We start from the raw sequence: 18,728 nt of genomic DNA on the forward strand, positions 1-18,728 counted from the left end.
GTTACTGAAGAAGTAAACAAAGCAATTTATTTTGACACAACAACGATACGAAGAAGCGAATAGAAATAGAACATGTGAACATTCAACATCAATATACAACACTCTATATTAATGCATTCAGTATACGTACGTTTATTTATCTTGGCGGAATTTAACTGATGAAATGTCGTTTGTTCTCGTCTGTTGTTGTGTCGTTTTTCAAGCTTGATGATTTTGTGTATTTTCCAGATGACCTTTGACATTTTTGTATTGATCGTTAGATGGCGCAGGACACCCATATAAACATTGAACTCTTGATCAATAACAAAGTAGTTCTTTTACTTAAATCATGAATTTGTTCATCTTATTTACATGTATTTATCAAAATTAATGGTATTATCTAGATTCATGCAACTTGTATATATATTAACACACAATTGTCAATCTAAATAAAAAATATATTGCGGCTGAATACACACGTTGGTGAGGTGATGCAGGTTATCGGGGAACGTACTACAAATAATTTACGTTTAACAAAAATTAAATTCAAATACTATTTTATAACAAAAATTGTTATTTTCAAAACAAAATATAATTATAATAAAGTGTGAAGATTTTTATTACATTTATAGATGTTAATACTTTATTAATAGAGAATTTATTCATAAACGTACTGATGCTTAGTTTAATAGGTGCGTGGACAAATGTGGCAAATATACGGGATTGTGTTGCACGTGGGTTTTGCAATTTTTGTGTGAGTCGTGGTCTGAAGGAGCGAGCCATATTGTATTAAAATTCTCTATATAAGAAACAGGTAACTGCATTTATTGCATCGTAAATTTGTATTCGAAATAAACAGTGAATATTAGTAATTATTGTGGTTTTATTCTTGTAACAATAGAAATTATATTTAGTATGAAATTGTTCTTTATAAAATATGGTATCCGTGGAGTTTGGGTCCGGCATGCTGTTTGTGTGTGGAATATCAACCACACGGTTGATTTGTAGGCGGAGCTGAGGTACCGTGGCGATGCGGATTGTGATGAGTGTTGGTAGCTTATATGGGCTTAGCTAATTTATTCCTATCCAAGTTTTTACAAATATCATAGGCCTGGCCCTGGGTACTAGTGGCTAACCTAGGCCTAATTCCGACACAACGTATTTGTGGTAGTCATTTTTTTTATATTTAATAATAATAATAAAATGAAAAACTTTTTGTATTCAAACAAAGCCATCCATGATCCACCCACTTACTGGTGGTTAAATAACAGGGCACAGCCACAAGCTTGCTTAGAATTGGATTAACAATATTGTCTTAATATTAAATCTTTACACATTATCATTATTATGTAATATTTTTATCCCAATCTTGTTTAGGATTATATTGAAGATTTGATTGCTGAAAAAAAACAACAAAGAGTTGTTTTTACGCATACACTTTAATAAGAACTTGTGCTGTCTGCGAGATGGCACAATTACGTTATACACGGGCAATTACCTGTGGTGCATTTGTTACTGCTGGCCTCATAGGCATCTATGCCTACAAAAAGCGTCGATCAAAAAAGAGTATTGATAAGTCATCTGAGCGTATTAATGAACAGGAGACAATTTCAAACACAGAAAATTCAAAACCAGAAAAATCAAAACCAATTCAAAATGATGATTCTCTCAGTAACGAACTCAGTGCAAAGCACGACACAGACTTATTATCAGAAATTTCAAAAGAATTAGACAATTTTGAATTTGAAGATGATTCGTTGTTAAATAATGAGAACAGAGAGTTAGTTGTTGAGGAAATTGTAATAAATGAAAACATTTGTGAGCAAGCTAATCAAGCTCCTGAAGTTTTAGAACCAGAAATTAGTTCATCAAATGCAAGTCAGCAGCTAACGGTAATTCCAGATGAATCTGTTCAAGAAGATACTTTATCAGATGAGGTAAAGAAAGATGTCAACATAAATGGAACATCGGAAACATTAAATTGGGCAAATGAAGTTGATACAATGCCATCTGAAATAGATTTGAGTTCACCTATTGAATTGCATTCAAAAGACAAGGAGGGGTGAGAAAGTCAACTTTTTAATTATTAATCAAATTGTACTTTTGTATAATAATAAAAATAAAATAAAATAGAAATAATAAATTAAGACATTAACTCATTCAACAATCATCTTCATCGTCCAAAAGTAAATAAATTTCCGTCTTCTGAAGTAATAATACAAGGCGTACTGCCAACCTGACGTAAAGCTCTGTGTACACTATTAAACTACAATAGTTTTACCAAAAAGTGTGATGTGCCTGCCCAAATATGGTGATGATATGCCTAAATATAGTATTGATATGACATCATGTCCATATATGTGCACATCACATTTTTTTGTCACATAAAGTTTGATAGTGTAAACAGGGCTTTACTAGTGGGTATCAATATGTGCAGGGTACTTTATATAATGTGCTTTAAGCATTGTCTACACTATCAAACTAGTTTGACAAAAAAATGTGATGTGCCCATATATGGACAGGATGATGTCATATCACTAGCATATTTGAGCACATCACACTTTTTTTGTCAATCTAGTTTGCTAGTGTAGACAGCTTTACATTCAGTAAAAGGGTCTAACTTGCTGCTGATTGGTTTATCTTTTAGTAACCATGTTGAATCTGACCAAGGCTCAGAAGTAAACAGCGAGGGTTCGACTGACAGTGGTCGTGGTTCTACAAACATGCCGTCTTCATCTACTACAAATCCAGACAGCTTACAAACTGTTTATCAATTTGAATTCCCAACAAAACGTGTTGGCAAAATGATAGGCAAACAGGTATGTATACTAAGTTTCATGGAGTTAAGCTCTGTTGTTTACATTCAAACTAGTGTGATGTGCCCAAATATGGTAGTGATATGACCAAATATGGTAGTGATATGACATCATCATGTCCATAGACGGACATCATGTCCATAGACGCACATCACATTTCTCTGTCACATAACGTTTGATAGTGTAGACAGAGCTTTACATGGGTTTTGCTAATCAAACTGATAAAATGTCCATCTACTAGCAGAATTTAACTGTAATCCAAGAATTTGTTTAAAAGATGCTTCTTTTTCCTTATGATGTCAGAACAAATAAAACAACAAAACAAAAAAAGAAAAGAGTTCAAAATCTAAAAGACTGTTTAACCAAAAAGCGAAATGAATCACTGTCAAGTGGCTCACCAAAATAGAAATTGGAAACAAGTTATTAATAACAACACTATCAAAATGCCCTTTAAACATTATATAAACTGTTAAAAAGACCATGCAATATTTTATTTAGAAATTAAATGGATTCTGGAAAATGGTATTGTTTTACTTGTATTTTTGTCTTTTAGGGAAGAAGCATTAAGAATTTAAAAGAGAAATCTGGAGCAAACATTGTTTTAGAAAAGATACAATATAATAGAGACTATCAGAACTGTGTTATCAAAGGTTTGTGATTATAGTTAGATATAGCCAACAAATACATGGTTGAGTAGTTAAGGCATGGGCACAGCAAACCATATAGCCACACAAGCATGGGTTCAAACATAGTTCTGGTAGTACAGCTAGTATTCTTGGATAAGGACTCGAGTGGAGGTCCAGTGTACACATCTGGATCATGTACACTTTAAGGAACCCAGTGTATGGCAAGAGTAGGGGTACCCTACAAGGATACTGGACAGATAGTGCCACTTCTCTGTATGGCACAAAGGGAAATGAAAGTGTCAACCACTCGTGTGTGCAATTCAGCACAGTCTACAAGACACAGGTTTTCCCCTTTAAATTCTCTTCTTATTTAAGTCTTTTGTATTTGTTGTCTTGTTTTACCCTGCATATGCTTCGTCCTCCAAGCTGTGACCTTTTTCTAATAAAGGATGATTTAAAGCACAACACAACACACAATTCATACATTTATTTATCTTTATATCACAACATCCAATATATTGAAACAAGTTCTATCGGTAAATGATCAGTGTTTCTTTACTGAAATTCTTCGTAGGGCTACCGAGTGAGGTTGATGCAGCCATCCGAGAAATTCAAATCCGTTTTCCTGATGTTGACGTGCATCGTGTTGTCGAGTCGTCTACCCCTTCTCAACAGGACGCAGTAGTTCCGGTTGTAAGTATTATTAATTTAGTCGGCTCCTTCTAGTGGTGAATTAGGTAACTCATTTTTTTTCACAAGAATACAGAATGTTCTTTCCAAGATAACATAAAGCTCTGTCTACACTATCAAACTTTATGTGACAAAAAAATGTGATGTGCTCATATATGGACATGAATGATGATGTCATATCACTACCATATTTGGGTATATCGCACTTTTTTTTTCAAACTAGTTTGATAGTGTAGGTAGAGCTTAGGACTAATCATTGTCACAGGGTGGATGGAGCCCAATTAACTGCCTAGGCATGGTTTAGGTTGTACTCTCTACCTTGTGATTAACAATCTATTCCATATTGCAGCTACAATTGTGTGATGAGATTGTCAACGATGTATTGATTTCAAACGTGATCAGCGCATGTCATGTGTTTGTACAGCAACCTCTGCACCCTTCATTCCGAGCCTTGCCTCGTTTACAGTCCTGTATGTCCTCGTGCTACGCCCAGCTGCACAACACACCACCTCTTCCGGAACCAGTTGATGGTAAATATTAATTCCAAATGTTGATGCTTGTACGGTCAAGTACTCTGCTTTTTTCCCGATTTGAAGACAGTCCTTGTCATTTCAAGATGAAGTAGTTGTCATAGACCTTTAGAACTATTTAACAATTTGTTCAAAGTTATTGCACAAATATTAATTTGAAATAGACATTAGATATTAAATTTGTAGTGTTGATGTTATGCAATTCCATTCCATTCAGGTTCTTTTTAAAGTCCGTTTTATCAAATATTAATGAACAAAAACTGGATGGAAACTCAAACAAATTTGCATGATAAATCCAAAAATAAAATCGCCAACCGGAAGTCAATATGTTCAATTTAACTGTTCATAAATAAAGTAACTTTTCATTTCAGTTGGTATGATTTGCGCAGCCCCTATCAATGACAGTTGGTGTCGCGCACAGATCGTTGATATACACACCGACACCGACGAGATTGATGTAAAGCTGGTGGATTATGGTGGTTATGCTCGCCTTGATCAAACATGTCTTCGTCAAATCCGTAGCGACTTTATGAGCTTGCCATTTCAGGCTTTGGAATGCTACCTGGCTCATATAGCTCCCTTAGAAGGTAGCTCTTACTTATTCTTTGTAATGTCATTTTCATTTGTATAAAATACACTCAAAACAGCTGCTGACTTGAGGAGGCCCTCTACAGAAAATAAATAAATAAAATATACAATATATGAAAAATAAAATTTTCATAAAGTTAAAATTCATGATAAATAAAATATAACATTTTCAGATGGCAACATTAATATAATATAAATATAATTTTTCAATGATATTTAATAGTTCCTAATTAAGATATTATTGTTACGAAGATATTTTTTATCCAGTTTAGAGTGGTGCGGTTGCTGTTTAAGCAATCTAACCAATCACAAGCGATCGATTATTCGAACAGCCGCATGTGATTGGTCAACTCACTTGCATTGCGTCTACGTCCTATGTCGTTGCGTCCTAGTGGGGACCAAGCCTTAATGTTCAATATTTTGTTTTTAAATAATTAAATAATAAAAGCGTTTTTCTGGGTTTTTTTTTTTTAAAGGGGAAGATAATTTCTCCGACACTGCTGCACGCTTCTTGGATGAGTTGGCTCAAAGCTACTCTTACATAGAAGCAGAAATTGTAGCCTACTCAGAAGATGGCTTACCCATGTTAGAGCTTTATTTCTCTGATCAAAACCAGGTAGGTTTCAATATTCAAGTTGTCTGTAAATGTTCACTACTTTAGTCATTGATATTTAAGGGTTTTTTTTTGTTTTTTTTAAACCATATTTAATGAGGGTGATCTATCCAGCTATTGCTGATCATTAGGGACCCTCAGAGGTTCACAAGACAAACATATACACAAGATGCTCTGCATAACCAAAGTCTTATTACAAGTCTTGTGGAGTGGAGTAATTTGGTCCTTAGAAAAAATCCTGACATGTGACGGGACTTGAACCCAGGACCCTTGGAGTGGTAGCCAAGCATTATAACCACCAAGCCACAACTCCACTCCAGCTGGTTCTATCCATCTTTCAATGGTGGTGGTGGTCAGTGATCAGTTTCAATTGGACCCTGTGTTCATACAGTAGTCACTAATCGCACTGAAATATTGAAGCTTATATTATTCGCTTATGTAGAAGATTTAATAAATAAGGTTTATCCAGTGATATGTAATAGCCGAAGGCTGGATGGCAATCTTTTAATGTTATCGCAGTTCAAAAGTGATTCTCCATGGAGAGGAACCAACAAGATGGCGGCTGCAATCGGCCAATCAGATATGCCCTACGCAGTACACACTACTAAGCCTTCGCATTCTGTATGATCCTCGTTATACAAAAAATGCTAGATTACCAAGAAATTATTCATTCCATTGCGATTAACAATATATTTAATTTTATAAAAACTTCACTGTGCTTTGGCAAGAATATGTGTAATTTATGTGGTCCTAATGTATTATATTACATAGCCTATGTAAATACGTGAACGTGATTGGTTGAAACTGCGTCACATGACTACCGCTGCGAGGATCGTAAATCGTATATATCCTCGAGAACGATGATATTGACCGATTAATTTTCGCGTAATTATCGTGTCCCCTGTCATTAAACATATACATTCTCGAGTTCGATGATATTGACTGTGTAATTTTCGTGTGGCAACACTCGCGTTTGCCGATAAATAAACAAAAGTCATCTACTGGATTTGAACTCGGGTGGAATTGTCACTCCATCGCAAGACAACGCTTCCACCGTTGCGCCACGCAGCTTGCTTGAAGAAATTATTCATCTAAACTATTTAAACTATGCATACATAGCGCCCTCATTTGTTATTAGTCCTTCCTAAATGTGATGAAACACCGTTTGTGATTGGTCAATACTCACGGTAGTAACCTAGTAACTAGTACGCGCTGAACATCCGGAGATTCGGCTCCTCGCGAGAGAAGACGATGAATTGTTTATTCGCCGCGTTGTTTATTCGGCCTACCTGATTATAATATTATTATTAATAGGCTTATTGATGGAAATTCTTCTGTTAATTTAAACGACCTAGGCCTAAGTGAATATTTTATTGCCAAGGAATCATTAATTAGTAATTATCTGTATATTATTCTTCGCAAGGTAAGGTGTCTTTCTAGGCAGGAGGCTTGTTTACATACAATACAAATACTATAGAATAGGAGGCCTAGCCTAGCTTCACCCAACCCAGCAGACTTGTTCTTGGCTATATAATATAACAGATATCGCCTTTTATATCGGTAAAATATAAGATTTAACATCCCCTCGGGATGATATTATGTTCTCGGGGAATTATATATCCCTCAGCTGCCGCTTCGGGATATATATATTCCCTCGAACATAATATCATTCCCTCGGGGATGTCAAATCTTATATTTCACCTCTAAGCAGGCAATATCTGTATAATATTAGACTATTATTTTTTATATTAAATAATGTTTTTGATCACATTTACGGCCGCCATCTTGTTGGTTCCCCCTCCTGTTGGAATCACTTTTCAGTCTGGAGTACGCCCTCTAGCCTTCGGCTTACAGCTCACTGGGTTTATCGCAAATAGCTTGATTTCGAGAGAAACATCATTATACAATGCATAGTGGGATTGGTTTCTGAGCAAATGTAACAAGTACGTACAAACAACAAATCATGTACGACTCCCAAATCCTTGCCATGCATCGCGCACGCTATTTGTGATAAACCTTGCGGGTAATTTAGAATACAAGAATTGGCAACTTTAATTTTAAACAATAGTGATTTTATAAACAATATAATTTGTATTATTTTCTATTTTTAAAATATAATATATAATATATAAAATATATATATTATAAAATAAAAGTAAATTTAATTTTTGTTTTTTTCCTTTTTCCTCAGAGGAAAATGATCAATCAGGTGCTTGTTGAGCGTGGTTTAGTATCATGGTACGAGATGGCGCCAACTAGCTAATTTTACCGGTATTTATGAAAACCAAATAATCACCTTTCAGGGATTATCTTTAAAACTTAATAATCACCTTACAGGGATTATCTTTAAATCTTTATAATCTTGCCTTGATCCTTGCTACATGAGGGGTTGTTATTTGACGGTTGGGATCTAAACTAATCTTGCATTGAAGATTTTAAGAGAAGCCAAATCTATTAGAAATTTATTTTCTTGTGCTAATAATATCTGTAAACACCCATGCAAATTTGGTTTTAAATTGAGCTTGTCGAAATCTTTAAATAATGTCTCTTCAGTACTCTAATAACCAAATAGTGTTTGTATCCTCCAATACATGAGAACCTTGTGTATGGACCTGGCTATAAACATTAGGAACCTAATGTTCTTTTAAGGCAAAGAAACTATTATGTTGATTTTAAAGTGTTTGACTTTGTGAACTGGCTGTCACAAAAGTTGATCAAGTTATCATTTACAACTATGAAGAATGCTATGCTGAAAGTTTACATGCTTTTGAGTTTACAGAAGTTGTATTAATCCGTTTCAAGTCTTCGCGTATCGCCAAGACTTGAAAGCATTTTGTGTCCGCAGCTAAAAATATAGCAAAAATTGTAGTGTTGTTTAAAGGAGTACAAACGTACCCTTCCCCAAAATATTTGATTATGTAAAAGTGAAATTATTTTTTAATATGAAAAAGTAGAGAAAAAAATAATCAGTATTATGGTATGTCCTCAAACATTGTTTTCTCAAATGTTTATAATTGGTTTTAAATTAATATTTATCAAGTAACCATTACCAGGTAGTGACGATTTTCATAAAGTAACTATCATGTCAAACATAAAAGCATATCAAACTCTCTAGATACTTGAACTTTTGAAAATATATACGCTTTTCTACTATGCTTTACACTTTATACAATATTTGGTTAGTTGCTTAAAACCGAAAAGGTTGAGGAGATATTCTATAATATAATTTGCTTAGTTAAATTACGGCCCGCAATATTTAACTATATATTCAAATTTTTCAACTTTATATTGGAAGAAAATATATATAAAGATGTTTTTATCGTTTGAAATACCTTTAATTAAAAGAGGGCGGATTATCAATCTGAATTTGTTTAATTGTGTATATATATTTTGAAATTTAATATTTAATTAGCAGCCATGCGGATCTAGCATCATGTAAGCATCGTCCCCTAATCTGAATCTTGAATATTTTTGAATTACTGTATCTCTCCTCCCCCTTTCCTCCTTCCAAAAACAAATACATCATAATATTAAATCCTACTGTACTGTACTGGCCTTCAAAAAGTACATATTTGTGGCGTCAGTTAATGACTAGTTTAGTGTTTTTCTTTCTAAATTCTATTTCTTTTATTGTCTATCCTATGTATTATGCAATGTATGGTATGTCCATCAACACTAACCCAGTTTTTAATTCACATTCACTAAATCTTTTTGACAAACTTGTTAAATCCGGATGGTTAATCATCCGAATAAATCACCTTCCTCGGCTTTTAAATTTCTTACATGACTGCACTCGTTTTTAAATTCTTGTCTTATTTATCTCATGCCTCATTAAATGCAGCATTTTTTTTAAACCACATATATATATAAATATACCCCTGGAAAATCCCAAATTTCAAATCCCAATACAAGATTTCCCCCATCTCCATAAAATAAGTAAATTTGTTAAAATGCGTTTTAAAACATGAGTGGTGTAGACCTTAATACTAATGACTATACACTAAATCTGTTATCCTGGACCATAGAGATATTATATCTTGTTGCCTGTTAGTCCCACTGGCGCAGATTCTGGGAAATTTTTGTCAAATATTCATATACTGTAGTATATTACGTCTTATGGTCCCTCTCACTTTTTGATGGCAAACCCATTAAAATGTTCATATTGTCAAAAAACATTTTTTAGATTTTTTTTTCCTGTCTCGAATGGCCTTTCTCCAACATTCAAAAAAGGGTCACTGAACTTTGTCAGTGCAGACTTTGTATTCTATATCTTTTAATTATTTGTCCTGTTTAAACTATAATATTATTTAAATAGACAATCATTACCATGTACACAGGTTGTATAGTAAACAAAATAACTTGTCCTAATCAGGAATGTTATTTAACCTTTAACCTTAAAAAGACTTTGCATAAATTAATCATCAGTTGTTAACTGCAATATCAATTGTAATGTGTATCAAGAATAAATTATATTTAGTATTTTCTAATCAAATATCCTCCCATATCTTTATATATTTTGATTTCTTGTTTGTATAGTATATTATAGCACTTTATATAGATTTCTGAATGTGTAGAAAAAAGCCTTCGCATTCAACATTTTTGGAATTGTTTTGTATGTAGATCTGCTACATTTAGTTGTGCCAAGTAGTAAAAAAGGGGAATTTTTTTTAGCATATTTTGGGTCAGATACTGTAATATAGTCAGTATATCGTATACGACAGTTTTTCCATATTATAACATATCTAGAAAATAAGATAAAAATCATTACTTGTTTTTTAAATAGAACAATTCGATTTTAATTATTTCTATTTATTCTGCTGGTAATTTTTTTAAAAATTAAGAGTGATATTAAAGATAGATATAGATAATTCAGCTGAAATGTATACTTTTTTTGTTTGTAATTTGTTTAACATTAGAGATGCTCTATTCGCTGTAGTATAAAAACATTAATTTTTCTTGTATATTTGAATACCTCAAAAGACATATCGACACAGGTTGTGGTAATGGTCTATGGTAGATAGTAAATGCCAATCGCATAAACAAATGTCCTTATTACAGAGGTAAATTGTAAGTTTTAAGAGAAGAAACGATTCGTACTTAGTAGTGGCTTGTACCTTGTTAGTAGTATGCAAGCCATCTTTTTAAAGAGAAGAATAAACATGACATTGTATAATTTAAAATGTGTATGTTTTTTAATTGTTTCAAATGTGTGTGTTTGTACAGCAATGTTTACATGAAGTTCTTGTTAGACAATGTACAACAGCAGCATTATCACTGTATCATTCTATTTCAACATTTTATAAATCAAATTTAAAAGTTATTGCTACACCAGGCCATTTATTGCAATGTTGTATTAAGCTCTGTCTACACAATCAAACTTGTTTGACAAAAAAAGTGTGATGGGCCCAAATATGCTAAGTGATATGCCTAAATATGGTAGTATCCATATATGGGCACATCACATTTTTTTGTCACATGAAGTTTGATAGTGAAGAAAGAGCCCCAGGTTGGAAATAGGGAAGTCGCATTATCAATTTTTTCTTCATACGTATCATATCCAACCGCGAGTAACTCACCAATTATAGGATGGATAAACTATTTGATAATATATCATATCATGCTTATAATATAAAGTGGCATTTAAGGCTTGGGGAGTGTTCTAACCCTGACGCTAGGTCAAGATTGAACCTTGGACATTGGGATTGGAAGGCAAGCATGTTATCTATACTACCGAGCTAAAGCTCGACTACAATAACTGTTTGGTATGCAAATGCCTATAATGACATTTCATAACAAAATTCGAACCTGATCATAATGGGTTGTGTTACTGTTATCACAAACATTTTTAGACAAAAAATGAAGAAAAAAAACAAAACGTGTTTAATTAGTAACTTTCTTTAATTTAGAGTATGTTGCAATTCCTTATTAGGTAATAATCATAGATTCCATAATCCACATTGTTAAATATGTAAAAGTTGTAATAAGAAATAGATAACAATACCATACATGCCATCTAAAGTTGGTGGTACATAATGCTGAATTAATATAATATCCTTGATACTATACTATATGTTGCTTTCGTAGGGAAAAAACCTTTGTTTTCTACCCATTGTATTGTTTACAAAGAATTTCCGGTTCTTTCAACAATAATCATTGTTTCCTTGGTAAAATTTAAAATATTAAAAAAAAGCTTATTGCGTTATTCCAAAAGGGAACTTGCGCAATGGGATGGTATTAATTACTGAACAAGACTGTTAACCAACTTAGATCGAATAATGATAAATACAAATTGACATGAACATTGAAAATATGCATAATATATATAGGGTACTATAATCAAAGATCGGATAATTTAAAAATATAAAAATTTAAACTATCTTTATTGACATTAAAACTGGAATATGCATACTTGATTAGTTGATTTATATACATTCTTTGTAAGCAGACCCGCCAGCAGTGTCATGCTTGCAATCATTTATATATTAAATTTTAATATGTAATACATTAATTTAATTCTGAGTACATTGATTTAGGTATGTAGGTAGTGTGCAGCTCCTGAGTGTTTTATTTTAATTTACATCTATTTATAAAATATTTTAAATTTAACTCTTTATATTAAATCAGAGAAACCATCTTTCAATAAACACGTCACCCATGTTAATTTAACTTATACACGGTAATTACTTTCGCTTGTTCCGTTTAGTTATACTTTAAACTTCTTTGTTTTTATCCAGGTACTGTACATTTAATAGCCTGCATGAAATTCTTGCATGTCTAATTTGGTACAAATAAATTATTAAAGGGACGCATTGTTGGTACCAAATATATCCCTAATAGAGGTTCTACTATATTCAACTGTTATAATAATAACAATATTTCTGGTTTATCATATTCCTTATGTACAGCAGGTAATTCTAGTAATAATGTATAAAAGGGCAGTGGTGTAGGTCAAATTCTAAATTTGTTGCTGTCTTTTCTAACATACAGTACATGATATGTGCATGCGTTGATTAGTTGCTGTCTTTTCTAACATACAGTACATGATATGTGCATGCGTTGATTAGTTTTAAGCAACAGAAATTGCCCTGTTTGCCCAATACTGTATACGTATTGAAAATGCAAACAAAAAATGCTAAAATGTTCATAACTAAAAACATGGATTGTAGTTTACAACTGCAAAATGAATCGCAACCATGTTTAATAAATATACAATAGATACAATAAACTTGCATAAAATAGGTCAGAATTCTTGACACTATTGTAAATGATGTCATGCGGCAAACATAAATATTATGATTTACACTGTACTGTGTACTATTAATCTTTTATACAAAGCAACTACTCATGAAAAAAAGAAAAACAATAAAACAGTTGCATAACGGCTATGAGCTCTCACTGGCTAAACCCAGGAGCCTCAGAGCTTAATGGTTCCCAGAGCATGAGACGCCCAATGCAACTACCAGGCATTAAAGGACTCCTTAGGAAGTGCTAAACCAGGGGACTTTTCCCCCCTGTGTTATGCCACTGAATAAATACTTTTAACAAAGTGTGATGTATTTCTCACACAAAAATTATCAAAATCGCATTATTTAATTTTAAAAACTGACTGGCATCCGGAACCATTACCAAGTATGTAAATATTTGCTCAATTAATTATCATTAAAATACAGCTGCTGAATTAATTAAATTTCTCTTTATTTCGGATGTTACATTACATATCCGTATAGTAATTAGGATTTGTCAATTTGATTAACATGATTTTATTGAAGAGCAAAAGGGGGTAAAATGCGTATGTAAGCAAATTTTATATAAAAATTGTTTTTGGCCTAAAGTAGAAGAAATTTGCATGCTTGCTTGCTAGGAAGGACTGGCCAAAAAATAGTCAAGTTCTAGCTGTGGCATATTTTTTAACACTCCCTATATTTTGAAAAGGTGAAAGGGGGTTTACCCGAACAACCCGATGAATTCCCGCCGCCTATTTGTCATCATCTATTTCTTGTTGTTCTTTACACACCTTCATGATGACATTGGCAGCATCTAAACGGTCATTCTTCAACAAAACTTCTGCCAACCAATCCATCGTACGATCCTGTTGCATCAAAGTCTGCAACAGAATCGTTGTCGGACTTTTTTGATTCATCAATAGCGGGATGGTTGCATCCATATCCATTGCGCTTGCAATGATACGCCAATCCTTACCCAACAGGCACGGCGGGTCAAGCAGTTTAACGAGGTCAATCTGCAACTGGTAAGGTATCACTTCAAATGTGCATGGACTTGTACACATGTTGATATTGTCCATGGAACTGTAGCTAATGTAAATTTTTGTTGTCGATTCAGGAGTCGGTCTTGGAATCTTGGGGCTGTTTCCTTGAGAGTGGTAACCGTCGCTGTCTCTGCGTTCATTTTCAGCCAACCTTGTCAATGGTTTCGGCGCTAGTGAGGTATCGCTACTAGCGTTTCGCGGAAGCGAAAGCAAAATTTTAAAGTTTATAAAGTCATCTTCGCATCCTTTCTGATACGTTTTCAAGCAAAGACTTATATCTGGGACGTTTACATTTTCATGCTTAAAGATGAATGATAAATGAGGGCATTTCCCATGCCAAATGCTGAGATAAGGAACACGTTCAGTAAGTTCATTGCTGCATGACCACCCCTCACTCTTGTGGTTCAAGTGAACCAGCATGTCTTCCTCATTTCCATTGAACAAAAATACTTTCTCAGGACAAATTTGATGAAAGTTTTGCTTCTCTTCATTTTGCTTGGCAAACTGGAGGGCGCACGGCGTATTGTTAAGGAAATACAACCGTACTTGGAAGTGACATCCGATTCTAAGAGGTCCGGCAAATGCGACAATCTGTAACCATTTTCTAGTGTTAATACCCTGCGCTATGCTAGTGTAAAGTGTGAAGTGCGTTATTTGTATCTGACATTCAGTTGGAGTCAAAACATACTGTTTATCGTCGTCTCGCTCAGGCACTTTCATCCACTCCTTGTTATGCATTAAGTTTGTCTCGCTCGAAAATACCTCGATATCGTTTCTGTCGTATGCACAGTGTTTATACTTCAACACCGCTGGTTTGTTGAGTATGAGGCCGTGAGGACCGCAATGAACAACTGGACTGATGATCGTCTGTAAGTCCGTCATTTCTGGAAAATCTGACAAATCCCAATCGAGTATCAAAAAAATCTTTTCTTTTCTTCCATTTGGAATGGCACCTGGAGGTATAAAGAGGGATATTCCCATATTGGCAAGCTCCAATACGCCTCCTTGAGAGCCAATCATACGACAGATGTACACAACTAACTTAGAATCTATCGTAATTGTCTTACTGATGACCATGTCGTCATCAAACTCGTGAAGTTCAAAATCAGAGCGAGTTAATGGCAGTGAGAGCGAAACATTGTCATCGACCATGTGACCACATTCTGCAGCGTCCTCTATATACGCAGGATTATCCACAACTGGACTACCGTAAGGAACCATTGTGGATGTCAGAATATGACGTTGATTAAAATGTCCGCTGCTGATCGTATTAACACCTGACCTGAAAGTATTGACCTCTTCTACGTCCTCCGTCTGTCTGATTCTAACGCATCGTATGGACAACCTTCTGTGGCATAAGATTCTTACTATTAAGAGTATGATCAGGAAGAGTATGATGGCGACCATAATCACAATAGCAACCAGAACAACCATTTTTATCTGTTCTTCCATACAAGAGGAATCTTCTGAATCCTGTGACCCATTCATAATGTTAAAGCTTGGTGTAAACCAGCAGTGAATTTAGCACAGTTAATAAAATCCTTTGTCTATTCCTGTTTTTTTTTTCAGGTATTATCATATGCACATCATGATTTGATCACATCATGAAGAATATTGATGCAAGTGGTGGGTGTCTAGTGTCGTATACTTCTTGAAGCTATCAATCTGCAATAGTTCAATGTTGATTTACAAACTAGCCTAGTTTACACTAATATCTTTCCACTTGATGCAAGTGGTGGTTGGCTAGCGTCGTATACTTCTTGAGTTAGCTATCACTCCTGCAAAAGTTTAATGATTTACAAACTAGGCTAGTTGACACAATATCCTTCTACCTGATGCAAGTTGTGATTGGCTAACGTTGAGGTTGAGTTAGCTCTCACTCTGTTCTCAGTTCAATCTTGATTTACAAACTAGCACTAATATCTATCCACTTGATGCAAGCGATTCTTTGATTTATAATACTGTAGTATTCATGTTGAGGACCAGCCTCACTTCTTATGTTCTAAAAGTTTTAAAAGTTTTTCTAATGCTACAACAGAGTGCTGCATTACTGGCCAGCAGTATGCTTTTCACAACAGTGTGGTATTACCCTTACCAGCAGAGAGTTTAACTTGTGTTTGTTCTGTTATGTTGGCCTGAAGGCATTGTTGTGTGCAGAGTGACGTCAATCGGCCAGACAATAGAAGGTGGTTCTGAAAAAGGTAATTGTTTACAATTGGTTAGAAAATGGTCTTCCCCTAAAATTCACACAGGTAACCTGGGAATGGTGAGACGTAGCTCATTTTGGCGTATTAATGGAAAATTTCATATTTTTTCCATACCAGTAGATTTGAAAATAACCTACTGTACTTACTATGCCTATCTATGTTTTTAAATAAATCATTACTTCATAACTAAAAATCCTGAAATTGTGGAAAAAAGAAAAAAATACAGGTATAATATAGTCAAGACAATACAGTTCATAAAAAAAAAATGATTGAAATTAATACAAATTTATGCATTAGTTAGTGTGGTTCCATTCAAATGGGAAGTGGCGACAACGCCCTTTTAAATCACAACATTTCTCTAATAGTGATTTTTTGTTAACTTGGGAATTTCAGGAAGCTATGGTAGATCCAGAAATTTAAACAAGAAGGGGTGGGGAAGGGGTGATGCTGCCAAACTTAATATTATTGTATGTCTTTCTTTCCACAAAGTGGGAAATATTCACCTGCAGAAACACAGCTTTCAAAATCATAAAATGCAATCAAGCATGACATCTAAGTTAAATAACAATAAAAAGCATCAATAAAGCAAAAAGGAATCTTTGCATCGAATCTAAAGAAACAGAGAAAAAATAAACCTTCACTTTTGGCAGTACTGTATGTGACAGGCTGAATAAATAAATAAAATGATTTCATATATTATGTCATGAAGTATATTATAAACATTTGCAGGCACAGAACAAATTATAAAAACCATCCGGTGATATACTGAATATTAATTAATTAATTTGAAACGAGGAGGAAATCTATGAGAATGAGATAAAGCCGCCCTATCCGAGATTCAAAACTATATATATATAATAATACTTTAACAAAATACTAGGCCTACACAAATATTGTGAAATTAAATTGTTCGGCCTACTACAACCTAGAATAATAAAAAAACAGTGGTTTTTACTTACTATGAACAAAATTAAACACTAGTAGAAGTATATCCTTTGCTGATTTATCAAAACTGTTGTTTTCTCCATTCAAGAATGCTTTGGTTTTCCTGCAAACATTGCATATGATATCAACACTTACTTCAACAAACATTTTGCAGTTTTGGATTGTTGACGTCATGGTTTGATAAGTTCCGGTGGATTCGCATGCTATTGGTTACTTCAATTACACATTGTAATTTATCAGTTTTATCAATACTTATGTATGTGTGTAAACAAATCTGTAATTTTCCCTACTTGACCCTATTGTTCCCCTCTCACTGTATTGCCTACCCTAGTAATAAATAAACTGCACGTCCAATTGTTATTTAATGAAAATAAATTAGCAGAAACAATTACTGTAGGCCTATAATTGAATTAGGCAAATAATCAGGCAGCATTTTGTCACTACGGTATATTAACTTTACTTCATATATTTAGCCAAGTTTGATTTTTCACTTTTAAGTGATCAAGGACATCACAAGAAACAACTTCCAACTTGTTGTCCAAATTCTAAACGCGTTTTTCATTCGTTGGGGGCGCTTTTTCAAAATGGCTGCCTATGCTATCAAGTACTTATATCTCGGCAACCACTAATCGTAGAGACTTGGTTTTAGTCTTAAAATGTTCGTAAGGTACATAATTCTATTCACTATAATGGAACATTTTGCCCTAAAATGACCGGAAATACTATTTCTGACCATTTGACCTTTGACCTTCTATCATCATATCTCGGTAACTAATGGTCACACAGACTTGAAATTTGTTTCAAATTGTTCGCAGTATGCCTTTTTATATTTACTGTAATTAAATGTTTTGTTTTAAAGCAAACAGAAATGCCATATCTGACCTCTTGCCCAAATGCATGTAATACCCACAACTGAGAGACTATAGACTTGTCTAGTATTGTTTATAACTTGTACCGGTACTTGTGGTTTTGTGGATGATATCCCTTGTTCCAAAATCAATATTTCAAATCACCAATGGAACTGTTATAATAAATAAATACATACCATAAATATTGATGATAGTCAGATTACCCTCTCCAGTCAATAAAGTTCATTGATATCGTCTACCAGCTCTACATTCGAGTCCTTTGTATTCTCACATCCATCACCACACTCACATGCATCAGTACAGAACAGAGCAAGTTGTTTTTCCTACAACTACAGCGATTTGTTGAGCATGAACCATTGCAGGTACATCGACGAATTTCTAGAAGAGCTTCTGGTGCTGGTGGATTGTTGCAAAATACCGGCTTCAAGTGACCATCTTCTAGTTGCCAGGAGTAGCCAGTTGCTGGTGGAATAGATGGAGTTGGCTTGCATGATGAATTCCATACAATAGACATGTAGTATGCTCTTTCCATGTGTGGTCTAAGAGTTCCCATGGTTGGAGGTAATTGTAATTGTCCTTCCTTGCCTTTCTGTGCAAAT

General features: G+C 34.1%; 2 protein-coding genes across 2 annotated transcripts; one reads left to right on the forward strand and one right to left on the reverse strand.

The window, feature by feature from the left end:
* Positions 1–700: 700 nt before the first annotated feature.
* On the forward strand, positions 701–11,045 carry LOC144835308 (A-kinase anchor protein 1, mitochondrial-like). Its single transcript, XM_078690390.1, has 9 exons — positions 701–793; positions 1,357–2,041; positions 2,627–2,798; positions 3,349–3,445; positions 3,996–4,114; positions 4,461–4,641; positions 5,013–5,228; positions 5,706–5,845; positions 8,034–11,045. The coding sequence occupies exons 2-9, from the start codon at positions 1,446–1,448 to the stop codon at positions 8,103–8,105; spliced, it is 1,593 nt and encodes a 530-aa protein (XP_078546516.1). The 5' UTR covers positions 701–793; positions 1,357–1,445; the 3' UTR covers positions 8,106–11,045.
* A 757-nt stretch (positions 11,046–11,802) lies between these two features.
* LOC144858363 (UNC5C-like protein) lies at positions 11,803–15,702 on the reverse strand. Its single transcript, XM_078714658.1, has one exon. It carries the CDS (start codon positions 15,594–15,596, stop codon positions 13,818–13,820), a length of 1,779 nt encoding a protein of 592 aa, XP_078570784.1. The 5' UTR covers positions 15,597–15,702; the 3' UTR covers positions 11,803–13,817.
* Between the last annotated feature and the right edge of the window lie 3,026 nt (positions 15,703–18,728).

Source organism: Antedon bifida, chromosome 2 (genome assembly GCF_963402885.1).
Source record: "Antedon bifida chromosome 2, ecAntBifi1.1, whole genome shotgun sequence".
Classification (NCBI taxonomy): domain Eukaryota; kingdom Metazoa; phylum Echinodermata; class Crinoidea; order Comatulida; family Antedonidae; genus Antedon; species Antedon bifida.

Excerpts from the sequence above, each read along its gene's own strand:
- LOC144835308 (XM_078690390.1), top strand. The coding sequence starts at position 1,446 with ATGGCACAATTACGTTATACACGGGCAATTACCTGTGGTGCATTTGTT. Across the intron at positions 4,115-4,460 it reads AGGACGCAGTAGTTCCGGTT|CTACAATTGTGTGATGAGAT; the intron begins GTAAGTATTATT and ends TCCATATTGCAG. Across the intron at positions 5,846-8,033 it reads ATTTCTCTGATCAAAACCAG|AGGAAAATGATCAATCAGGT; the intron begins GTAGGTTTCAAT and ends CTTTTTCCTCAG.
- LOC144858363 (XM_078714658.1), bottom strand. The coding sequence starts at position 15,596 with ATGAATGGGTCACAGGATTCAGAAGATTCCTCTTGTATGGAAGAACAG.